The sequence below is a fragment of the Drosophila teissieri genome, chromosome 2L (assembly GCF_016746235.2).
Source record: "Drosophila teissieri strain GT53w chromosome 2L, Prin_Dtei_1.1, whole genome shotgun sequence".
Taxonomy (NCBI): domain Eukaryota; kingdom Metazoa; phylum Arthropoda; class Insecta; order Diptera; family Drosophilidae; genus Drosophila; species Drosophila teissieri.
In genome coordinates this window covers 12,085,726-12,110,910 of record NC_053029.1, presented here as the reverse complement: position 1 = coordinate 12,110,910, position 25,185 = coordinate 12,085,726, and the positions used below count along the sequence as shown (strand labels likewise).

General features: G+C 43.7%; 5 protein-coding genes across 7 annotated transcripts in view; 3 read left to right on the top strand and 2 right to left on the bottom strand.

Annotated features, from left to right (window-relative positions):
* The window catches only part of LOC122615168, a 30,564-nt gene extending 19,621 nt beyond the window's left edge, over positions 1 to 10,943 (bottom strand). For 2 of the 3 annotated variants that reach the window (XM_043790103.1, XM_043790121.1), the window contains exons 1-2: positions 9,025 to 9,156; positions 221 to 382 (exon numbers count right to left, since the gene is read on the bottom strand). In XM_043790103.1, the coding sequence (XP_043646038.1) occupies positions 221 to 335 (115 nt within the window). In that variant the 5' untranslated portion in view covers positions 336 to 382; positions 9,025 to 9,156. Of the gene's footprint in view, positions 1 to 220; positions 383 to 9,024; positions 9,157 to 10,900 lie in introns of those variants that run through there. The other variant, XM_043790112.1, reaches the window with a different exon arrangement.
* Positions 10,944 to 12,924: 1,981 nt separating this feature from the next.
* LOC122626612 (essential MCU regulator, mitochondrial) lies at positions 12,925 to 13,403 on the top strand. Its single transcript, XM_043806929.1, has one exon. It carries the CDS (start codon positions 12,961 to 12,963, stop codon positions 13,156 to 13,158), a length of 198 nt encoding a protein of 65 aa, XP_043662864.1. The 5' UTR covers positions 12,925 to 12,960; the 3' UTR covers positions 13,159 to 13,403.
* Positions 13,404 to 14,077: 674 nt separating this feature from the next.
* Positions 14,078 to 15,402, top strand: LOC122625975 (dnaJ homolog subfamily C member 28). Its single transcript, XM_043806056.1, has 2 exons — positions 14,078 to 14,245; positions 14,311 to 15,402. Exons 1-2 carry the CDS (start codon positions 14,159 to 14,161, stop codon positions 15,301 to 15,303), a joined length of 1,080 nt encoding a protein of 359 aa, XP_043661991.1. The 5' UTR covers positions 14,078 to 14,158; the 3' UTR covers positions 15,304 to 15,402.
* Positions 15,403 to 15,593: 191 nt separating this feature from the next.
* Positions 15,594 to 24,689, bottom strand: LOC122620272 (trifunctional purine biosynthetic protein adenosine-3). The gene is made up of 7 exons (XM_043797660.1): positions 24,321 to 24,689; positions 19,859 to 20,106; positions 19,146 to 19,795; positions 18,865 to 19,090; positions 18,194 to 18,615; positions 17,085 to 18,134; positions 15,594 to 17,011 (listed from the first exon to the last, which is right to left on the bottom strand). Exons 1-7 carry the CDS (start codon positions 24,495 to 24,497, stop codon positions 15,723 to 15,725), a joined length of 4,062 nt encoding a protein of 1,353 aa, XP_043653595.1. The 5' UTR covers positions 24,498 to 24,689; the 3' UTR covers positions 15,594 to 15,722.
* Positions 22,407 to 23,227, top strand: LOC122620283 (pupal cuticle protein). The gene is made up of 2 exons (XM_043797671.1): positions 22,407 to 22,432; positions 22,506 to 23,227. Exons 1-2 carry the CDS (start codon positions 22,421 to 22,423, stop codon positions 23,043 to 23,045), a joined length of 552 nt encoding a protein of 183 aa, XP_043653606.1. The 5' UTR covers positions 22,407 to 22,420; the 3' UTR covers positions 23,046 to 23,227.
* Positions 24,690 to 25,185: the final 496 nt, after the last annotated feature.

Below are 25,185 nucleotides of genomic sequence, written 5' to 3'. Positions count from 1 at the left end.
ATAGAGCAACACCCAAACAAATCCGTTTGCCACTGCCTTGGCCAAAATAATACATAGACGCTTTTGATTTATGCGAAAAGTTTTGGTTCGTTTTCGGTTTTTGGGCCACACCTGCGTCCGCTGGAAACGCACGTGTTTGAAATGCACTTTGGAATTCGTACTTAATTTCGGGTTGCTGCAAGTTAATATACTCGTATGATGGATATATGGACCAACTTACCATTGGGACACGAAAACGCCTCGTCGGCTCCAATAAAGTGTAGCAAATTTAGGAGCAGCAACGACGACAGCAAAGCGGCCAGCCAATGCGAATTGGCTGCCGTCGATTGTTTCATTTTGGCCCGATTTAATGCCCAGTTAAGCGCGGTGGTTTGTTGCCAATCTGCAATCAGAAAAAGAGTGAAAAGAGCTATAAGTTTCGATTTGAATTCAATAATCCAAAGTAAATTAGTTTACGGCCTCGCCCTGGCCACCAAAAAAATAGAATAATCACAAAAACCGGTTGCCTCATTCACACCTCACATCCGATAAAAGGTAATGATTAGCAAATTTATGCCACTCTGACTCAGTCTCCGGCTGAAATTTCGATCTGAGCACGTGTTTCTGCGGCGAATCGCGCTTAGCGAATGCGGTTTTAGAAAGTTTCTTGAGAAGTCCGCAAACCATAGTCTGCGAAAGAATTCGCGAATACTGAGCAAAGCCCTCTCCCCTTTGAAATTTGCAGGTGAGCCATTAATAAAACTAATGCCTTTTGTGCGTCGTTTAAACTCGAGAATGGAATTTTTGAAAGATGACTTTCGCACACATCACATTATTTATGATCATTGAAATGGGGAATTCCTAATATAAGCAAAGAAATATTTCAAACTAAAGTTGTTCCTTACTTATGCATCATTCAGTGATGATACAGAGGTCGACCATCTAATTTACTTAATAAACCTTACCCTCCTTGTAATTGTACTGTATTTTAACTTCATTTACCTTAATCACCCCTACAAAAACTGATTAGCTTGTACTCAAAAATAATTGTACGCCCGAGTCAAGAGTCAAAATTTGGGTTAGAAATTATTGTATTGACCAACCCAAAGTTTAAGGTTATTCCGATTTGACTGTCATTTATCACGATTGCGACTGAACTTGTTTGCAGTCGTGTGATCTGTGTGTGTGACTTTTCATTCATATCCAAAGCTAAAAAAAGTCGGTGTGGGTTTTCTGGGGTGGGGATCGCGGGGATCGCGGGGATCGTCCCCTCGTCACCTTCCACCGCTTTGTAAGCGGAGATCGAGGCGCAAGGTTGCCGTTATTGCCAAGTAATTATAGACTGGCTAACACAAGATGTACAGTTGCATGTTGATACAGTTTATATTTGCGCTTGCCTGCTAACTGAACTTGTTTTGGGGTGGAGCCTGGATTACGGCCACCATATATTAGTGGGTGAAGTTTGATATTTGGTGGGAAAACCTAGTGTTTGGATACATAATCACTAACGTAATTTGTTTTTTATTTAATCATTGGGGTCATTTTATTAATTTTTCCTACTTCATATCATAACTTTCATGTTTGTTGCTTTAGTCTTTTGTTTGCTTCAGTCCAGTGGTGTGTGTTTCTTTACTGCATTTGAGATACGAAATACGAAACCCTAACGCAACTGGAGCAGTCTCCTGGACCCAGATTCAAACTCAGACCAGCCGCAGATCAAGTCCATTAACAACTTCCGCAAATTGTCTCTGGGAGAAATCTCAGTCTGGGCTTTAAATTTAGTCAAACGCGAAGGCAAACGCCCTGCCACATGTTTCATTTGCAATGCAATACCCCAACATCAACACAACGTCGAAACATTAGATAACTTTGTGGCATGCGAATGAAAGGCTTAAATCCCAAAATAACAAAAAAAAAAGTAATAATGGTGGATACAAGCCATTGAAAAGCGGCTTATACTCAGACAGGTCTTGGCGGCTCTTATTGAAGACAAAAAAAAAGACAGAAAAAATAATTTGCAAGTAAGCTAAGATTGCACGCACCACTCAGCGCTAATTAAGAAAAATAGCGATGCCAACTCTTGTTTATGTTTATTTCTAATTAAAATACTAATATAAGCAAAAGGGCAATGAATTATGCAATGCGTTGTTTTCCTTTGCCTGGAGTCTGACTTTTCCCAGTTTAGAGTTGAAACCCCAACTGCAGCTGGCTGAAAAGCCGCAGGCTATAAGCCGCATTTTTTGTGCAATTAGTTGACTATGCGGTTTGGCCCAGAAAGCAACTTGCAGCCGTCAAACAGCTAACTTGTTTCGATAGCTAACTGTTTATCCACTTGGCCAAAAGCCACACAAACACTTGTGTGTGGGTGAGCCAAGTCGCACGGAGACACCTTAAACTCGGGTCTAGGCTGCGCCAGCAGTAGCATTCAGCGGAAAGGCGCCAAAAATTATAGAGGCTTACCCAACATTTATTTACTTTGCTGTTTAATGAAGCGCACACATCTGGTGAGGAGCGGAAAGGGGCAGGGAAGTGGGCGTGGGTAGGAGGGAGTCTTTGACCGAGCCAAAGACAGCATTGTCATTAGCTGACTGTGAAATCTGTGGGTCCATTGAAGGCTAAACAGCATGGCTGTTCACTTTAGGTGGGTTTGTTAAAGATCCAATGAAGTTGAATATTAAAATATGCAGTTGAGATGATCACATTAGTTGTGGGAAAATTACAGAAGCTTATTAATTGCAAGCAATCAGCTTATAATACCACTTTTATATTAGGTAAAAACAATTGCCCATTTTGATAATTATCTATGCTTTCCTAAATAAATTTAAGTATTTGCAAAATTAACTGTGTTTAACTGTAATAACTTCTGATTATTCACGGAACTAATTTCTTAATAAATAGCCCGAGGAAATAATACATATTTCAACTTTCAGAAGTCAGTACCCTGGAAAATGTTTGGCCAGCAGCTCATTATATAACATCAACTTATGATGGCAGCGCGAATGGAGAGGCTTTCGAAGACTTTACAAATAATATTTTCAATTCCTCGCGCAAACTGAAAACTGCAACCGATTACATGCGCCGTATGCAAATGTTGGCTTGACTAATAAGTAATAAAAAAGTAAAAATGAAAAAATACTCTACCCATTTAGCATATAAATAAGTGAGAGTGAACGGATGGGGATTTGATTTAATGCCCGTATTTTAATGACATTGATTTGGCTTCGATATCTTTGCCTCTTTCTCAAGCTCATCGTTTAACAATCGTTTCGAAAGATTCACGAAAAATTAGCATGAAAATGGGCGGCATGGCTAGTCGTTTAGTGTGGATTTTCGTAACTCTCATGACTGACACCGATTAAAGGTTGATTAAACTGGAGATAGCAAATTAAAGTTTATTTAATAAGCTGACTCGCGTGTGAATACCAACAAGCATTGGGCCTAGGGTATAGGCCAGAAACGAAAGACTTAGGCAACGAACTTGACAGCCTCCGAACAAGAGAACCACATATCACCGGCCACCGAGAGAACAAAAGAGTTGTGCAAGCCCAAACATAAGAAAAACCCATTTCCATCCACATCGAAGCTGCGAGTTTCGCAATCCACCCATCAAACGGAGAGGAAAACTGCATCACAAGAAGTGTGGAAGAGACTCATGGCTGTGCTTCAGTCGCAATCAAAATTCAAATATTTTCTGGGCAAACGCAAACACACTACATGTGTGCCGAGCGAATATCAAACAAGAAAACTGAACGATCTGTGACCAAACCGGTTGCCGATGGCTCAGTATGCAGCCAATATTGATGACACCTTCGACATTTAGCCAGCCAGAGAGCAGAAAAACAAAGTACAAAAACCAGCTAAATCAAAACGAATGCCTTAAAATGATGACTAAGTTGAGCAAATGGTAAAAGTCAAACAGGGTACATAATTTCAGGTGAACTTTTTGTGCCGCTGGTTTTCGGATTTTGGTGATTGGAAATGCAGCTGCTGCCGGTTGGTTTTAGAGGCCTTTTAGAGACGGCGTTTAAGTTTTCCATTTCCACCGCCATTTCCATCAGCCACCACCATCTTCTTCACACAAGCCCACTGTTTTCCACCAAAGCAAAGACACGGAACTTTCACTTGCGCACTTGCCTGGAGTGGGCATTTTCAGTGTTTTTCGTACCGGGTTTTCCTTTTGTTTTTGACTGTGCCAATATTGGCCATACAAATCGATGTTGGCCAACGGAGGAAAACACGTTTCCAGTTTTTGTGCCTGCCCAACTAATGACCAAATAATATTATACTTTGATTTCTTTTGGCCTGAAGGTCAATTGTTTTTTGCCATTTTTAACAAATTGAGTTTTTGGCTTTCGGTGTCAGTCAGTTGTTGGCTTGTCCAAGGAGTGAAGGGGTAGACATAGAGCGGAAACTGGCACGGAAAACGAGGATTAAATGCTTATAAAGAGAGTGCAATCTCTTAAGTTAAGTGCTTAAATGAAATGGAGAACCGGAGAGTCTTCAATTTGATGGGTGCTCGAGATTCAATTGAGACCAGTTAGAGAAACATTAATCAGGGGAACGCCAATCTGGCAGAGTAGATCAATCTAAGCCCGACAGGTTAATGTGTAAGCATTGGCTTCATTTCCATCAAATTGCTACTTTTACGTGAGAAATCAAAGTAAATTGATCAATTTGTTTAAGAAATTTACTTGAACCAATTTAATAAAATCATTTCAATTAATGATTCTTTTTTAAGATTCCCAGATAATCAATGTATACGTCTGATATGGCTCTTTTAAGTTTATTAAATTATTTGTAATTGTTACTTAAAGACTCGCAATATAAAAGTCGAATAGTGTTCTTAAAAAATGCGGCTCCTTTGTTCTCCAATCAGACTCACTCTCATTCGGTTTGAGCTTTCCATAATCCGAACCTTATGGAACTCCAAATAAAGCAGCTTGAGGAAAAGAGAGACACTCAGAAGAAACCAGATTTTTATGTAAATTTATGTTCTTTCGAACTTTGTGATTTCTTTTTTCCGCTCTTGCAGCCATTGATCTTTTGGTTCAACATAAAAATTTGTGTTTAATTCCGATGGTCAGGTAGCCGGAGCCGCAGGGAGCAGATCTTGGGGAGATCGGGGAGGAAAACCAGCTGGGCAGCTGGCCGATTGGCGGAGGGACCCAATGAACTAGTTTCGGGCTTGTGGCATGTAAGATTATGTTTTTTGTTTTTTTTCTTAATGCCGTGGTATTTGGGTTACATGAAATGTTTGTGGCCAAACCGATGGGAGTTTGGTGGCGTTTCTATTGGCGAGGGAAATAAAATCGTTTAATGAACTGTGAAGGTCTGCTCTGTGGTTAATCCATTGGTCAACTAATGTTATAGCCAGCAATTTGTTATAGCAGAAAATCATAAACGCGTTTTATTTTCCCATCGATACGCTTTTCCTCGACCAAAACCAGACAACTGAAACTTTTCACTATCCGCGTATTTGTATTTATCTTTTTCGGGTAACTTGCTACCGCCAACAGCAACTTCGGCAGGCAACAGCAAAACATTCATTTGTTTTCATGTACAGCCGGAGCCGTCGAAAGCTGTTCACAAAATGGTCAAGTGATTTCCACTGGCCAAACACTTTCACAAGCTGGAAAACAGAAAAAAGAGCGCCAAGAAGCGCTGCGGGGCTTCGAAGTGGGTGATGAGCGCAATTAATATTTAATTCGTAAATAGACAAGGAAAAGTTTGTTTTCCATTGCCGCAAGCTGATGGTTTGGTAACTGAATCCAAATGACTGTGTCCAAATGGTGAAAATGCTGCAATGGGCCGCACCTGGGCAGAAAAACACAATTAAGTACACCCACCGACTTGAGTGCCAAAATGAAGTCAGCGGATTTTCAAACAGAAAGCACTGGCAGGTTATAAATAAAATAACAACCTCCGAGGAATGAAGGCACGCCCATCATATCTTCAAGCGCTATCAAAACAGTAGAGAAGAAATGAAGTCATTGGATAACAACAACGAATTGGTACTCTAACAACATATGCAGCTTGATATATATTATTATTATTATTATAGATTCTAATAATGAGTAATTAATATCCTATATTTTGAGAACATTTAATTTATCTTCTAATTTAGGCCAAGTCAACAATCTCTCCATATCCCCCAAGAGTATCACTATCAGTATCAGTATCTTAATTCTGTGTTTTGGTTAGCGTCTTTTTGAAACCGAATACGTTAGCTGCGTGGCTCGAAGACGCACAACCGCCAAGAATGCAGTCAAAAAGGCAAGAGCACAAGCACAAGCAGCCAAGTTAAGAAACAGGTTACGAGAAGTATGCACACAGAGCCAAAAGTCAGACAGTCTGGCCAAGAGTCAGATGGGGGTTCATTGTGTTGGGCTGGGTGTGTATGCGGTGTGAGGCGGTCATGTGAATTATATATTGAAGATTCGGCAGCTTAAAAACGCAGATATTCCGAAAGCGAATGGAGGAGGAGCTTGGGAGAATCGCAAGCAAGTAGATGGAATTGATAACTTGGCTGGATTACGAATGCCGCTCCGCTGGGCATTTCTATAGTTCAGCTCACCTCACTAAGCCTGATCACCATTTTTCCATTTTTAACAATTGTCGACAATGACAGTGTCAAATGATTTTTTTGTTTTGACTCGCTTTTCCCGGCGAGTGAGCTCCACTTTTCCACACAATTCTCACAATTAAAAACATAAGACGAAAACAGAAAACGCATACAACATACAAAGATGGCGATGGAGTTGGAGAAATAAAGAAAATTTGTGGCAATTGTAACTAATCGACGAGCAATGGCTGATGGCGCCGAGAAAGCGCCCACCTTGGAAAACTTATGAAATTGTCAACAGCTTTTCAACATGATTAAGCTGCTTTTTGCCGCGGAGAAGAAATAGAGAGCGCTGTGATGACCATTAATTCGCTTTTAGAATGAGCTTGGCATTTGGAGGCACTTTCACTGCCGCCGAGACGGAAGTTGAGAATCGAAATATAAACAAAATTGAAAATCAAGATCGACATCTTTCAAAACTTTCGTTACCGGGAAAGAGTTGATGATCTAAAAATTATTATCCCAATCAAATGGCTATAATTATTTAATGATTTGATGGACGCCAGACATGCAGTGAACATCCATCTCTCTTTCTATAATAAGTTCCTCGCATGTCGGAAAAGATCTTAGTCCAGATCAGCGCGCTGATGGATGGATCTCTCTTAGGACTAAAGCTGGCAACGCCCTGGCATTCCATTCCTTTAATGGCCAACTGACACTTGATATGCGGCAAGAGATTTGTCATTCATGTGAACCCTGCGTAGGACCCATCAGCCCTCAACTAGACCCATAATACATTTCATTCCACTAATTTTAACTGACTTCTCGCACTTTCAGTTAGGATTTGGAAATGGGTCTTTACCTGTGATTGCTGTGAATTAAATTCTGGACGTACCCTTTTGTTATTCTTTGTTTTTTAGGGTGTGTTTGTGTTTGTATCTACCTGCCGATACATTGGCATCAGCTGCCAATTATCAACCTTCGAGAAAAGGTCGAGGAATCGAATGCTCTACTCGTCATAGCCCAAATAATAGATGACTTTGTGGCGTTTCCTGCGAAATGGGGGATTAGATCATCCAAGTGAAACCGAAGCCTTTGTTAGGTAGGGCAATTGTAATCCAGAGGTTTTACTTTTTACTTAAATTACTTTTATTCTCATCAGCAAGGTTTTCACAAAATCATAGTCACAAACTAAAAACTTTCCAACTCCATGCACGACTTTATATAGAGTCTACGAGTGAAGCCCACACAAATCAAAAGACTTAAGCAACAAACTTGCATTCACTGCTGTAGCTTGCAATCCCTATTAAACTCTTAACACACATTTTAGCCACAACTTCCGTTTGGATGCTGTGAGCGAAATACCAATATACAAATTATGACTAAGCCATAGCGACTTAAGCCATAAAGCACGCGCTTAAACAAGTTTTACTTGTTTCGATACTTTTTGCCAAGCTATGGAAATGACTTAAGTAGAACTCATCTCCGAACAGAATCCCTAATCGTGGCACAAATTTCCATAAAGCAACCAGTTTATTTATATTTGCCAAATACCAGTGCCAAAAAAAATGAGCCACGATTAAAAAGCAAACACCGAATTTTTGTGGGTTGTTTACAAGTGTGATGAGGGCTTTTTGCGCAGGTCTCGTACGTCATTTGTTCTGCTTTTCACTTTGGGCTGAGTGAAATTTTCTACTACTTCTATGGTTTGTTTCGGTTTCTGTTATTAAGCAACAACAACAGCGAGCAGAGTGCGTCTTGAAATTGAGGTTAACTGTTTGGGTAGCTCTCGCTTTTCGACTTTTCGATGGAGTTTTTGGGGGTACCGGGTATGGGGGTACCTAGGTATAGGTATAGGGAAGCCGACTTGGCCTTTATTGAATGAATGCGACAACAAAGGCGAGTCAGACACGACCGACAGACAATCGAAGCTTTTTAGGGTTTTGTTTAATAGAAAGTAACAGAAATTGTTCTTATTGTTGTTGGCGTGTGCTACTTTTTGTGGATAAGTGGGAATCTATATTGGCGGCTTTATATGGCACATAGCCACACATAACCATTCTCGATACAGCGATTGCTTGCTCAATCAATGGAATCAATCAATTATTTAAACACAATTAAAACGAAGTTTAATTGCAAATCGTTGGATAAAACGAAAGCACGGCATTGTTTATGCCTTAATTTGTCTGTAGACATATGCATAAATAATCGAATTTTTGCGCAATGACTGAATCCAAAAAAAGGCGTGTCTTAAGATTGGCTTTTATTTCATTATTCATTGATTGATAGTTATGAGGTATTATACAGTAATGGAATGCAATGATGTCAGCTTGAAAGCAGAAGAATATAACGTAATTTGTAGAGAAAAGGCTAAATATTGCCTCTTATAGTTAGTATAACCTCCAACCTACATTTCCACTCCACACTTTTTACTTTGCCACTCTTTTCCGGCTCATTCGCTGCCATTTCAATATGCAACTCACCTCTTATAAATGCAGCTGCAGCTATATATAAGCACTATATAAGTTCGATATATACGAATATCGTTCGCGAATGCTAGTATTCCAATTTATGTGGCATGTCAGCTGGTTATCCTTGAGGTCAACAAAAGCGACAATAACGACGGCTTCTTTCCCTTTCCCGACTACGGCGGTGTCAGTTTTTTATGGCCACTTTTTGGTGCGGTTTTCTTTTTATTTATTTAAACTTTTAAATGTACAAGGCCAGTGCTGCACTGCTGGGAGATATTTAAGTTGATTAAAGTTTTTAAAATAGAAGCTGAGCTGAACGAAAACGCGTCACATAAATGTAATTTATGATCGGTTCTGGCTAGCCTGACTATCTATAGTTTGTCTAATGGGGATGGGTCTGTTTAATTATGCATGCCGTGGTAGAGATCCGAAACAAGTCAGTCCAAGAATTCTCGTCTGAAGTCGCAGCACGTCTTCGAAATGTGTTGGGAACATTTTGGGATTGAGCTCACCAAAATGTTTGAGGAAATATTTATGTTAATTAGGTGAAAATCTGGTGAGGATAGGCCCAAGAGTATTCCTATTGAGATTGGAAGACCAAACAAATGACTTAGGACACGAACTTTTTGAAAGCAAGTAGTGGTGTTGGGTCCATTTTAACCCCAAGACTGAATTTTTTGTATATAGGTTTTGTGGTTGTTTCCTTTGCCCATTGCGCAAAACACTTGTTGGCCAGTTTCTGGTAGCAGATGGGGCTTCTTTTCCCGTAAGTTTGTTATTTCTACCCGGTTAATGGGAGCGTAAATGCGCAGCTGGCATGTGAAGTGAGTACCAGAGTGTGTTACTCCCGATGGATGGACTAGTTACTCACACAAGTAGTCTAATGTCAGTTGGCAAAGTAAAGTGCAAAAGGCACAGACAAGTTAATGGACTGGTAAAAACCGAACGGCTCACAAAGAAAACAGGCAGAACAAATTATACCAGAAGTTCAACCGACTTGGTCGGCTTAAAACAACATAAAATCATTATAGCGGACTCATCCAGACTTCCTATCCTTGATTTCATAAAATCGCTGAAGAAATTCTTGCATTAATTTGTCGTATCTCTTCCACTCTTGCATTTAATGTTATTTATATGTTCACTGAATTCGTAGGTTTGTCCTCTGCGTTGCAGTTAATCTATTACACTTTTTTTCAATTTAAAATTCCTCTTTTTTTGCTGCTCGCATTTAATGGTCAGTTTCCTCATAGAGCACACACGATCCAAGCACGCGCCTCCATTAAAATGCACAGAAATCCTTTTTCGCCAGCCAACGTACGACGAACACAGGCACAAAATCAAACACTTTGCTGGGCAAAACAATCGCATAAAATCCAGTTTCGAAGCCAATACATTCACAGACTGCACAAGCACTTATTGTTATAGGACACAAAGAGATCTGCAGATCCGGGGAGCGTTTACTGTACCATGTACTGTACCACACGAAGGCCAAACTCAGACTGAAACTTGTTCAGCAAATCAACGCGGTCTGCACCTGAAGTTTCAGTCCACGCACACAAACACACACACTCGTCTACACTCGCCCAAAGACCACAAGACACGACAGCAAAAATGGTAAGAAACAGGCGAAGAGCGGGCCAGAAAGCAGAAAAGATGGTAAAGGTAGAGAGGTAGAGGCGATCGGCAATAGGTAGAAACGTAAGACTGCGAGGCGAAGAAAAATAAAACAGCTCAACGTGCCCGTTTTACAGATTTTCCTATGGCTCACTGTATATGCATGCACATATTCGTATATCTAGCCTTCTCTCCACAGACTTCTTAACGGCTTTCGTTCGCTCACACTCACTCACTGGCTCACTGTAAAAACCCCAGTCGAATCGATACATACACTTGTATAGAGTTCGAGTTTGCCGCAGCCTCTTAACGTCCACAACGCGCCACAGTCGAAGGCATACTGAAGCCCCGAAAGCTCCCGATTTCTTAGGGTTTTTCACATATAGTAAGTATGGCTATCGGTCGGTGAAAAACAACCGGCATAGCGATCGTCGTTATTCGCCGCCGTTGAATTCGGCCGAAAAGACGGCTCGGTAATCTCAACCGGCTTCGCAACTGAGAATTCGCCGCAGAAACGCTACCTAAGCGATGTTGGCCAAATGCGTGGGCAACATCGCCTAGACAGGATTAGCTGCGGCGTCCTTGTTTCTTGGGAAATTTAATTGAATTGCCCAGGACATGTGAAGTCGGAGGTGGGTTTTACCCTCCTCCTCAGATTTTGGTTTGCTCACTGTTTTCAAACATTCGCAAGCAACGGAAGCGGTGGCCAAACGAAAGACTCAAGCAACGAACTTGCTAAAAGGGTTCGCCAACAAAGCGTAGAAGACCATAAAAGTGGGATTGTTACACTTGGCCCTTAGAATCCTTTGGCACTCCTTGCTGCCTCTGTTTGGTTACACACGGCACTTTCTTGTCTCATTATTTTTTAATAACCATAACCCTTAGAAAGTCATAAACTGTGCAAAACGTGCGAAATGCTAAAACGGAAATGGAATCTACTAATGACCAACGAAAAAAAAAATTCTTCAATAGTTAGTCATAAAATTAGAGTTATTGCAGGTACATTCAATTTTTATCTTTGTACTTTTTTTTACATAACTTTTAAAAATCCTCTCGTCAATTGTATTTTGTGTATAATCTTGAAAGTGCGTGAAGGATATGCTTTGTTTTTAGTATAGAAAGCCATTAGTACATATTCCGCCTTAAATTTTGTTAGTTTACGTAACCTTGCGTCACATACGTCGCTAAAAGGTATTCGGCACTTGTTTCTTAGCCATTTTATAGAATTGCGCACCTAAGCACTTTTTATGGTGGGTTTTCCCCAAACCGAAGGATTTCTTTTAAGGAACACATTATCTCTGTGTGGGTGAAGAGCACATGAAGGCAAATAGAAGGGGCTTACGAAGAATTATGATAACACATTAAAGTAAAGTGAGCTGGGATTCTTGTATGAACAAATAAATGTTAAAGTTGTAATATGTGATTATTAAGTGTTAGCTTAAACTCAACTGAATAGTAACCATTGGCTTTTGACCTAGTTTGAATGATGAGGAAGCCGAAGTGTAAGTGCATAAAGTACTATAATAGTAATAGATTTTATTGATGTAAGTTTATCATTCCCCTATTATCCAATTAACAAGAATAATTTATTAAACTTTCCACTTCCTTTCTTTTCAAATTAAAAATAAATGCATATAAACAGAGAAAAAGTGCATGATAAACAATAATTCACTGCTTCTTGTAGAAATATAAAGCAGATAAATCGATGCAATTTACACATGCACCGGAATAAAACAATTTAATTATAGGGTACCAGCGATCATTAGCCCCGCATCAATCCATCTTCCAGTATGTTCTTACTTCCTTTTCAAAATCAAAAGTACTGCGGTGCAATTAAAAATGAGTTTTGGCTTCTTGGGAAATAGAAAAGGGAATGTATATTTCCTAGTGCTAAAGCATTAGATAAAGGAATATGAATGCAACTGAGCTCTCTAATTACATTTAAAACTTGTTTTGTTTTACAATTCCTTTTGAAAAACTAAATAGTTTCCAAGTTGCACCAACATTTCTACGCTCCGTTAGTCAGCAAACGAACACACAACACTGCTGCAGGTCAAAAATTAAAATTAAAGGCAATACCCTTCCTTAGACGGAAATGTAGACAATTGCAAGCCAATTGAAGAGGGACCATCGGACGGGTGACAAAACCAGTCGGTTGAGCCAGCAGAACGGAAGTTCCAAATAGGGCGCACACTCAAATATTCAGATGAGGGTTTTGGATCCGAGTTTAGGTTCTGGGGCGTGCCTGTCCTAATTTGGCCGGAGAAAGTCTTGACATTTCCATCAGAATACAGTCGTATTCTATTTACACAAACCAGGTACCCACATAGAAATATGCCATTTAATGGAGACAACTTCAGGGACTTTAAGGAACTAAATAAAATTCCCAAGGATAACAATAAGTACAAGTACATCGGTGCTTTGATCATTGTTATACCCGGCATTATATTGGGCGGCTTTATGGGCAAGAAGTTGGCCCAGTTTCTGGAAGTATTTGATCTATATGCGCCTGATATCTCGGATGATGATTAATGGAGCAACATGGCACATTTGAATCTTCTACATGGTGAACCAATTGAATTTGGAGCAAACCTGTGCACATCCTGTTCGTATATATGCTAATGTGCCAATCCAAACAGGCCAAACAGGATGAGCTAGGAAAGAAAACTCAATGCAAACAACTGCCCAGACCGGTAACCAAAATCGGTGCAGGGTAATAGGTGCACCCGATCAATTGAATCATAATTAGTGCAAAGAGCTCAAAATCAAACAAGTTTTTAGCAATAAATGTACTACTTTTAAAAAATGTATGGGTTTCTTAACTTTAAAGGCTGGAGACGGCACACATTTTATATTAACCATCTTAACCGACTTCACTTTAATTCCAAGATTTTTAGTGAAGACCACGCAATTAAATAATTCTTTATTATGACACAATTACCTAGAACAAACGCCAGTTGCCAGTCTATGTAGAGCATGAATTGAGTTTTGAATTGCAGATGAGTGTTGCTCGCCAGCAGATTTGGTCATCGCCAGGCTTTAATTGCAACTTGTAAATGTGGAAATTTGCCTCTGTGGATGTGGGTTAGACTTTCATTTAGAACAAACACTCATAGCCTAAAACAAATAAAGATCGTGTTCTTGCTCAATATTTCATCATATTAATCAAATTAATTAATTCATCATAATTAATGCATGTTAACTTTGATTCCTATTCAAATTAATGGGTTTTATAAACGTTGTCTTGTTATTTAAAAGATCGAAGAAATATGTATTATTGTAATATTTTGATTTCGAAAAATAACGTTTGGCATATTTTAAAAATATTATCCATCCCTGGTGTGACCCTAACAGCAAAAATACTAGAAATGTCGTGCAGTATTTTTCTACCACAACTTCAAAAACAAAACAAATATCAACAGCTGATCGCACCGAAAACATAAACAAATTGTTTTAGTAGTAGAATTTCCTTTAACGTCAGACGGCATAGTTCGAAAATTGTTAAGAAAATAACATCCACAAGTATAGTAAAATGTGGTTGGCAGGAAATCTGTTCAAAGGATCCATAGCAATCGGATTCAGTCGTTTACTGCACCTCAAACGCAAGGAGGTTTATATGGTGATTGAAAATTGTTTACGATTCCTTTTCGTACCATTATGCAATGTTGCACCTCCTTTCACTAGGAATGCTTTCGCATCCTGGGCGTTCACGAAACAGCCGATCAGAATACGGTGCGCCACGCCTACTTGGATCTGGTGAAACGGGTGCATCCCGATTCGGGAACGGAGGAGGCCAGTGCCGAGCGCTTCCAGCAGGTGGACGAGGCCTTCCGTGTGCTGCAGGAGAAATTTGCCAAAGGCCGGCGAAACATCCAGGAGGACGAGGAGGAGGCCATGGAGTTTGACATCAAGCATACGGCCCCGCAGCACCGGCAATATCTGTCCAACGAGGGCATAGGAGTGGGCACTCCCTTTCAGCGGCAGAAGCAGTACCAGCAGGTGCGCGCCATGAAGGCTCAGGAGCGCGTCCTGGAGCACCGCATCGACAAGGCGGCGGCTGGAGAGAAAACATTGATGTCCAAGGGCGGCAGCCACTTTCGCAAGCATGCCATCAAGACCAAGTACGGTATCGATCGTGTGGTCGAGGATCTCATTCAGGAGGCCATGTCCAAGGGCGACTTCAACAATCTAAACGGGTCAGGAAAGCCACTGTCCTCGGCTCAGTCGCAGAATCCGTATCTGGACTTCACGACCCATAAGTTGAACAAGATTATGTTGGACAACGGCTTCACGCCGGAATGGATAAGCCTGGGCAAGGACATTCGCGATGCGGTTGCCCAGCTGAAGACGAAACTGCGCCAGGAGCGAAAATACTACGGCGAATGGCCATTGCAGCGTGCTGAGGATCTGACAGCCTGGAAACTGTTTACCCGGAATCACCAGGACGATGTGCAGCAACTGAACAAGCTCATCGACAAGTACAATCTGATTGTGCCCATTCTGGAGAATCAGTTCTTTCGCCTGCAACTCGACAGGATGGCTGAACCCATATTTAAGGATCCGGAATTGCAGCGTAACGTAGTAAGACCCGAAGTGAGAGCTAAGCCCAGCAGCAATCTGGAAAATCAGGGGAGTGCTGGTACAAGTTTGTTTTCCCTATTTAGCAAACTATTGTAATTCAAAATGTGTGATTTTAAAATATGTGATATTAGATGTAGATCAAGGTGCTGTAAGTTTATGTTTACAATATATGTATGAAATAGTTCAAAAGCTCAAGAGGCCTTTTTGTTGTAATAAGATTAAAATCATTGATCAGTTTTTCGTTGAAAAATTATACATATCTCAGTAAATCATTTCAAATTATTTGAGGTATTTTTTAATCAAACAAAGTTTATTAATGTCTTTTTGTAAATAGTTATTCATATAAAACGAAATGTAGTCTTAACGTATACAAATTGCTATGCAACTAATTAACACCAAATTTTATTTCAATGTTCAAGACTATAACTAAAACTAATTCGAGAAAATAGAGTGCTCTATAGATAGATTTATTCCTGGTTTTTCCATTCAAATTGTCAGGTTTCGTAAGCTGGTATTTACTGGCTGCTGCCTTGCGGAGAAATGAGAGCTGTTCCATTGGCCAACAGGGCCAATGCCCTTGGAAAAGCCCAGTGCTCAGCCTTGTGGATGCGCTGCGTCAGTGAATCCTCGTCGTCATCGGGCAAAATGGGAACAGCAGCCTGAACAATGATCGCTCCCGTGTCCACACCCTCGTCCACGAAGTGAACCGTGCAGCCGGACTCCTTTTCGCCCGCCTCCAAGGCCTGCTTCTGCACATGCAGACCCGGATACTTGGGCAGCAGCGAGGGATGGATATTGACGAGTCGTCCGCCCCACTCCCGAACGAATGGAGCACTCAGGACACGCATGAAGCCGGCAAGACAGATGAGGTCCACGCGAGCCGCCTTCAGATTTCGCGTAAGCTCCGCGTCGTAGACCTCTCGGCTGGCGAAGTCCTTGTGCGAGATAACCAACGAAGGCACTCCAGCTTGCGTGGCGCGTTCCAGACCTAGAACTCCAGGCTTATTGCTGATTACCAGCACAATATCAGCATGGATACCCTGTGCCGAGTCGCGCGTTGCATCTATTAGTGCCTGCAGGTTGCTGCCCGTTCCCGAGATGAGGACCGCAACTCGTTTTCGACGCTGGGAGAGCATCTTTTGAGCCCTGGCCAATGATGCCTCAAAGTTCTGGACCACCACCTGCGGTTTCTTCGGATCCTTGCGGGCCACTACCTCGCCGACCACAGCTGCTCTTTGTGGATAACGCAGCTCCTTGAGGACGCTCTCAACTTCCGTGGGGGCCACCACCAGAACCATACCCAAGCCGCAGTTATAGGTGCGCTGCAGCTCAGTGGAACTGATATTTCCGGCCGCTGCCAGCCAGGCGAAGACGGGCGGAAGCTGGAACTTATTGGCATCCAGGCGTACGGCAAGATCCTTTCGTAACACTCGCGGTATATTCTCGCTCAGGCCTCCTCCTGTGATGTGGGCTAGTGCCTTGATGCCGTGATTCCCTCGGGACAGCAGAGTGGACAGTGCCTGAACATAGATCTTGGTGGGCACCAGCAGCTCCTCGCCCAGCGTCTTCTCGCTGAAGGGCGCCTTGTCATGCAGACCCAAGCCCACGCGCTTCAAAACGGCATGGACCAAACTGAACCCGTTGCTGTGGACGCCAGACGAAGGTAGTCCGATGAGCACATCTCCTGGCTGGATTTCCTCCAAGAGGGGTAGAATTCCGGAGTGTTCTGCTATGCCCAAGGCGAAGCCAGCCAGATCATAGACCTGCGGCTCGTACAGAAGCGGCAGAGCAGCACTGTGCGAATCTGAAGGAGGTTACACAGGAAATAGGTTTCGATTGAGAGATACTCATACCCAAAGATACCCAAACCAACTCACCAACGAAACTGCTGTTCGCCTGCCTGGCACCCTCTTGGACCCCGGAGTGAACCTCCTTGGCCAACTGCTCCTGCCAGCGCCCGCAGGCATAGTAGCTTGAGAAACTGATTGGCTCGGCTCCGTTGCAGAGGATGTCGTTGACGCACATGGCCACCAAGTCGACGCCCACGCTCGTGTTGCGATTCGTTTGCTGCGCTATTTTTAGCTTGGTGCCCACTCCATCGGTGCCCAGGATGAGTATGGGGTCCTTGTATTGGGTGGGTATGCGCGTGAGCTGGCGTCCAGCTGCGTTTTCAAAGCATTCCTCGCGAGGAGCTGTCACATTCGGATTGGCAGGCAGTTTTTTGAGCTCTTCGGGCAGTTGCCGCACGCCGAGACCACCGAACGGCGAGGCCACCTTCTCCAGTTGCTCCACAAAGTTGCGCACCTTGACGAGAGATCCGCTATCCTTTGTCCGCTGTTGCAGGACACCCAGCACTTTGGCTCCCGGAAGAGACGTTCGCCACAGTTGACTTGACTGGGGCAGGATCAGAACCATGCCGATGCCGCAGTTGTGCCGCTCCAGAAGTGTTTGGGCACTCAGCTTCAGCTTTCCGGCCAGCCAGCCAAAGATTTTGGGCACTGGGACGGCACCGAAATCCAGCGTTGTCTCGAATCCTTCGGGAAGAAGACGAAGGACATCGTTCAGCAGACCATGGGTCACGTGGGCCACCGACTTGATCTCATCCCCTTTCTGAAGATGGGGCAACAGCTGCTGGACATATAGTTGAGTGGGTGTGGCCAAGACGTGGGCCAAGGTCAGCCCATCCTCGCCTCCGTCGACGGGAGAGCGCTCCCTGAGATTCACTTTGGATGCCGCCATCTGGGTGAGTATCTCATTGAAGCCGGCGCAGTGCAGTCCAGATGATGGCAGACCGATGATCAGGTCACCCGGCTGGTAAAGATCAAAACGGGGTAGAATCCGAGACTGCTCCACGATGCCAACGCAATAGCCAGCCATGTCATGCTGACCGGGAGCATAAAGAGATGGCATCTCTGCAGTCTCACCACCTGAAGAGAAATTTACAATTAATTGAATGGTTTTTAAAGCAGTTCGGTTATTTTCTCACCCACTAAGGCGCACCTCGCATCCCGGCAGCCATCAGCCATTCCCTTGACCAGCTGGGCGGCCAATGGAACGTGCAGCTTGCCACAGGCGATGTAGTCCAGGAAGGCGACCGGCTCGGCACCCACTTCCAGCACATCGTTGGCAGCCAGTGCGAACAGGTCGTAGCCCACATTTTCGTACAACTCGTGCTCCAGGGCAAGCTGGATCTTGGCTCCGACTCCCTGGGTGGCCTCGGCAATGACTGGCTCCTTGTAGCTGAGATCCTTCAAGCGGAACAGTCCACCAAATCCACCCAAGCCCCCAAGGACGCCCGGTCGCTGGGTGCCGCGGGACAAGGGCTTGATGCGTTGCACCAGTGCGTCTCCAGCATCGATGTCCACTCCGCTGTCCTTGTAGCTCAGCCCCGCGGTGCTGGCACTGGCACTACGTATGGAAAGGATTCGGAAGAAGATAGTTGTAGATGATCAATAGGTCGAGTAAGTTGATTTGTTAGAAAATGAAAGTTAGTGTGGAGCATAACTATGAAAAATATGAGTCTGAATGGAATATTTCAAACAGCATACATAATCTATATAATAATTCTGAACATGTTTGCCTTTTAATTCGTGCTTGCTTTATTTGAACTGAGTCTGGATGCATGATGATTCACCATATTTGGTTCACTATAATTACATTTTGAACGCCTTCTGGGCAATATCCGTTCGGTACTGAGCTCCAGAACCCGAGAAAGTGATGCTGCCAGCCAATTTGGTGGCCTTCGCAGCGGCCTCCTTCAAGCTGGTATCCAGGGCGATGGCGATGAGGACGCGACCGCCATTGGTCAGGGCTTCCTTTTGTGGATTCACGGCCAGGCCGCTGTGAAAGACCAGTTGGGTGGGCGTATTGGCGGCCGGAAGTCCTGCAAGTGCAATAAAAGCAATTACGAGGGTCTATGGAAGGGGTCGTAAACTTACCCGATATGATGCACCCCTTTGTGGAGGTCTCCGGATAGCCAGCACTGGCCAGGACCACACCCACGGCACTCACTCCGTTGCGCCATTGCAGGGGAATCGCGTCCAGCTGTGCGGTGCAACAAGCCTGCATCACCTCGAACAGATCGCTCTCGAGCAGCGGCAGAATCACCTGGGTCTCGGGATCTCCGAAGCGGCAGTTAAACTCCAGGACACGCGGACCATCGCGTGTCAGCATGAGTCCCGCATAGAGGACACCCTGGTAGGTGATCCGCTCCTTGATCAGACCCTGCACAGCCCTCTCCAGCACGGCCTTCTGGACCAGTTCCAGTGCCGGCTGGCTGATCAACGGACATGGGCAGTAGGCACCCATGCCACCGGTGTTTGGTCCCGAGTCGCCGTTGCCCAGTCGCTTGTGATCCTGCGCTGGAAGCATGGCGCGCACGCTTTTGCCATCGGTGAAGGCCAACACGGAGACCTCTTCGCCCTCCAGCAGCTCCTCCACCACCAGCGTGGCTCCCGCCTGTCCGTACTTCAGCTGCCCCAGGATCTCGTCCACCGCCTGGCAGGCCTCCTCCGCATTGGCGGCCACCACCACGCCCTTTCCAGCTGCCAGACCAGCCGCCTTCACCACCAGAGCTGGATAGGGAGCGCTGTTTATCAAGGATATTTTAAAATTGTTTCTTTCAAAGAATAGATGGTTGTGGTATTTATACCTTCTGATGAACGCCTTGGCCTTTTCCGTGTCCGTGAAACTCTCGTAGCGCGCTGTGGGAATCCCGTGGCGCAGCATGAAGTCCTTGGCCCACTTTTTATCCGCCTCGATTTGGGCGCCTTGCTTGCCGGGTCCAAAGCAGGCGATTCCTGCGCTCTGCAGCACATCGCCCAGACCCAAAGCCAGGGGATCTTCGGGTCCCACAACCACCAGGGCTATCTGGTTTTCCTTACTCCATTCAGCAATGGCCTGCAAAATTTGTAGATATGTATATTAAAATAATACATTTTTAAATGCGGTTTTCAATTTAATAATCAGAAAGGTACTTCTATTTGTGCAGTGATTCATAATTTCGTAACAAATGTATAGCAATTCATTTGGATGATTCCAGATCATTCAAACAATAAGAACGCGACAAGCTTGTTGTGATGAAATATATTCGAATAACCGATGTTTTAAGTGACTTAATTGGCATTGTAATCGCATTTACAACTGATACACTGATAAATTCTTGCCAAAAAGATATCATTTTGTGAGATCCGGCAGTCAGAATCTCAGAATTTGCATCGTAATCGTTTTGCCTCCAAAAGCAATCTTAAAATTCGAGATCATAATTGGGTTTTCCAATTAAACCGGGTCACGATCATTCGCCACTTCTTGGGATCCTCATTGTTTGGGGTTGTTTTGACTTTTGGCAACCACATTCCAAGTCAAAGATAACACTCCTCTAAGTACACAACCGGTTCGGTTCCATCGTCAATTTGTCGCCAAAATACTACGAGTAAATGCCTTCCTAATTGTTTTGCCATTAAACGGGGTCTGTGGGTGCATTGTCTTCGCACTTGGCGGATGCTTGGAGATGATGCACTGACTCAGGCGCCAGCTATGTCAGCCATGTCAATAAACCAAGTTAATCCCAGCTTGATCGCTGGTCCGGTTTCGATTTCGGATGCGGTGCCGTCGATATCGTTACTCAGCTCTAATTCGGATTGGCGCCAACGCAGCGCCGGATTACCCCGCTCCGGAGAAACGTGTCTCGATTGCACTGGCCTGCGTTCCAGACCATTTAGCACCTGGGCAGCTCATCCCGATTTCCTTAACCCCCGCCATGTCCATCCGGTTAACCGTTTCGCCGTTTCGCTTCCCAGGGTTCAAGAACGTTCACACGGAATGACGTTTTTAGTGGCCCATTTGGCTTTCCAAATTAAGCGCGATTTGGCAAACCCGGCCAAGGTTTTAATTTCCCGTAGCGAAGGAACGAAGGTTGCGAAGAAAGATCAACAACTTTTATATCTTCGGTATTTCCTCTTTTCGTGTTCAGTTCTCTGGTAAGAGTCGCATTCTCCGACTGGCTCTTCCCAAATTTGGCTAGAACGTATTCGACTTTATGCTTTACAGAGTGCGCTCATGATTTACTGTATTATATGCAAATGAAGTGCGGGTGAATGGGATGTGGGGATGTGGGGATCTGGCCATCTGGAGGGGGCGGCAAGTCTGGAGCGGAATGCTGCCACATTTGTCTGCGGATAAGTACGGAATTAGATACGCTTTGCTGAATTAGTCGGACGGGTTTTTTCATATCATCCAGGGGATAGCAGGAAACTCGTAGACGGAATTGCTGCCAAGTGATTGAATTATATGCTTGATGATAAAAATCCAAAGATCATTTATCAGAATACCTATGCTTATGCAATTTCCAAGAATAGCCATGCAAATAAAATGAGCAGCGAATGCGGCGTATCTAGCTGAAGAAGTAATTAAGCTTCATTAGACCAAGCCAATAATCCAAAATTGGCATTTCGGCTGTAAAGCATTACTTAACTGGAAAGTCATTTCCTTTGAAACAAAACTAATTTACTTTTTAGAAGGCACATTACAAACAGTCTATCTAGGTATATGGAAATTCCATCAATTTCAGCTCAAATGACTGTTATTAAATTAATTTTGTTAATTTGCAGTGCATACTATCAATCATTCGAAGAACAAAGTTACATTGACACATCTTAACCACATCCACATACAATATGGTTTTTACGACAGTGCAGTTCAACGATCGTTATGGTATTTAGAGCTCCTTGAGATGGTAAGTCGAGCCGGGCAATATGCGATTTTCAAGATCAGCCACAATACATATCAAATTGTAAGTGCCCCAACCTTCGAGTAGGGCATAACCATTCACGAATGTTTCATTTGGGTTTCACTCGGCTTTCCGTTTCGCCGGACTCCAGCAACCCACACTTTGGGAATTGCAGCGGCGACAACGACAAATAACGCCGTTAATACCTATATAAAATAATTCCTATAAGAAATAAAATCATTTTATTTATGACTGACTAAGGCGACCAGCGGCGATGAGATGATGTAGATGGAGACGATCATGACGATTATGACGATGGCGTTGCCGCTGACGATGACGAGCGGAGATGGAGATGGAGACGGCGTCTCGGAACTGGGTTTCCGAGTCGAGGTATTGCCAAAAATCCGCTGGTGAGCGGATGGATATAAAAACGAAAGCGTCCGAGAAGCAGGCAAGCAGTTTAGAACCAAACTCGAACGCGACACCATGTATTTGCTTGTAAGCCCCAACTGGCAAAAGTGGATTCCCCAAAATGGATTATAATCGCATAACACTCCCATCTCATCCACAGGTGAACTTCATTTTTGTAGCGCTGGCCGTGCTGCAGGTGCAGGCTGGCTCCTCCTACATTCCGGACTCGGATCGCAACACCCACACCCTGCAGAACGATCTGCAGGTGGAGCGCGATGGCCAGTACCGCTACGCCTACGAGACATCCAATGGCATCTCCGCCTCGCAGCAGGGATTGGGCGGTGTGTCCGTGCAGGGCGGCAGCAGTTACACCTCACCCGAGGGCGAGGTCATCAGTGTGAACTATGTGGCCGATGAGTTCGGCTACCATCCCGTGGGCGCACACATACCCCAGGTGCCGGACTACATACTGCGCGCCCTGGAGTACATTAGGACGCATCCGTACCAGATCAAGGACTACTACACCGGCGAGCTGAAGACCGTGGAACACGATGCGGCCGCCTTCAATGTGTACACCCGCAACATCCAGGATCCCACTACCCCGAGATCCCGACCGAGCACCACACCCAAGACCATATACCTCACCCATCCGCCCACGACCACGCTGCGCCAAAGACGAGGTGCTGCTCCGACGCACTGATGATCGATAGTCGATGATCGATGGTCGGGCATCATTGGCTGGAAGGGAGGGGGCTGGTCTCTTGGGCGTCCAGCGGGCGAATCTGTGAATTTTGATCTAAACAATTAATTAAGCCACGAACAATAAATAGAAGTGCTAAGCAAAAATAAGCTAAAGTGTAAAACGACAACAACGAGTTGCTATTGTTAATCGATCTGTCGACTTGTCTGCTGGATATCATGGATCACATTTTGGATTGGCATAAACAGTTTTGGGTATTCGATTCTGTTTATGGAACTGAGATCAATTCGACTTGAAAGAAGTCTACACCAAGCATTCCTTTAAAATGGCAAGCAATCGTGACGAAAGGTAATAATTGATATCGAATTTAAAAATCAGAGCAATCTTATTTAGCTGTTGAACCAATATATAATAATATATTCAAATTTCCATACATCAAAAACGAACCAAATAACACCTGTTGTTTAAAAATGATAGGATCGTTAAAGTCGCATGTGAAAGACACAATTTGAAGGAAAAAAAGTGGAAAGCCCCAATTTAAAGGCAATTTTTGTATAATCTAAATGAGCTCTTTCAATTGATGTTGTTTTTGCCACTGCTACCAGCTATAATTAATTAACCCAAATGAAGCCGATAATGCATTCAAACTGGTTTTTGGTTCACAGTTAAAGTTATTTTTTGGTATTCCATTATTAAATAATTTTGTGTTGATTTGTTCTAATACTTTATATAAAACTAAAAAAGTCATTTAGTTACCACTTATTCTTTAAAAAAGCAACAAGTTTTAAATAATGTATATGTTAGTTTTTTCTTAATCGAAATACATCGAGATTATAATTCGCGTAATTGTACAAAAAGTGCAAAACCACAAGCACACGTGGAATATTTTATTTATATAAATTTCCCACAACGAGATAGAGTAAACCCACAACCTGCGCTACACACATCACTTATCAGCCAGATGGGCAATCGCACCCTCACGGCCCGTCTAAGGGTTAAGCTGCCGCGTCGATCCGCGATTGGATGCAATGAGACGCTTTCCCAGCGTCTTGATTACGGATTTATGACTGCTGCGCAGCATAAAGGTTCTCGGCGAGCATGGAGTGCGTTCTGTACCACGACCAGAAGCCATAAAAGCGGATCCACCACTGGGATGTTGCCATAAAATGGCCATCAAACGCATAAAATGCCGAAAAATTAACGCACACACTTGCACTTTTCAGTAATTTAAGGAACCGCACGAAGGTCGATCCAAGGTCGGAGTAACGAACCTACCTCGAAATCTTTAGGATCCAAGGTCTTCGCATCCAGATTCTGGCACTTGTCCAGCAGCTGGATGCCATGGCTGCCCGGCAATGCGTAGATTTTGGCCACCTTCGGGGATTGCGATAACTTCCAGCAGATCGCGTGCTCCCGACCGCCGCTGCCAATTACCAGAACGCGATGCGACATAATTCCGCTGGAGAGGAGCAAGCACCGCCACGAAACTGATCACGTTTCCAAAGTTTCCAAACAATAACACTACAACACTAATGCGCACCCACGTGTTGAGCTCGACGATTAAAATCAAAAGCGCTGCTTGAAGCTTGGTTTCGGTTCAAACCGCTCGGTTTGACGCCTCTTTTGCAACTGAAGTCTGGAATGAGAGGTTGGAAACGCCGAGGCCTAGGTAGACATGTGTATGTATGCACATAAATATATGTGAATATGAGTACCCTACCTACATATGTGCGATTATGTTTGTGTTCAGGTACGGTAGTTGATAAGAGCGCTTCCAGTGGGTTGCTTCCAGTGGGTTGCTTGCATTCGTTTCTACACAGGCGAAAATTAGGCAGCTGGTAACTAGATTTCTCATATATATCCAGATAGATAGATATAATTGAGATAGTAAAGATAATAAAATACCCGTTTACCCTTTAAGAGTTGAACAAACAAAACAAATTATGCAGGCGCTAGCATTTTCTTCCAGTGCACGCGTAGCCGTTTGTTGTTTTCAGCCAGGCGATTGGAAAAGTGGCGAATAAATAACAAAAACACGGCGATAGCCTTTCGGGACCCCTGAAAAATCAACGATCTCTGCGCTGGGGGTAAATGAAGCAGTAACTCAAATTGCATTCCCCTTATCAGGATCGCTTTGTAA

Coding starts and splice junctions, on each gene's coding strand:
- LOC122625975 (XM_043806056.1), top strand. CDS start 14,159: ATGTGGTTGGCAGGAAATCTGTTCAAAGGATCCATAGCAATCGGATTC. Junction 14,246..14,310: donor AACGCAAGGAGGTTTATATG/GTGATTGAAAAT, acceptor TCCTTTCACTAG/GAATGCTTTCGCATCCTGGG.
- LOC122620272 (XM_043797660.1), bottom strand. CDS start 24,497: ATGTCGCATCGCGTTCTGGTAATTGGCAGCGGCGGTCGGGAGCACGCG. Junction 18,135..18,193: donor TGCGAGGTGCGCCTTAGTGG/GTGAGAAAATAA, acceptor ATTTCTCTTCAG/GTGGTGAGACTGCAGAGATG. Junction 17,012..17,084: donor GGCGAACAGCAGTTTCGTTG/GTGAGTTGGTTT, acceptor AACCTCCTTCAG/ATTCGCACAGTGCTGCTCTG.
- LOC122626612 (XM_043806929.1), top strand. CDS start 12,961: ATGCCATTTAATGGAGACAACTTCAGGGACTTTAAGGAACTAAATAAA.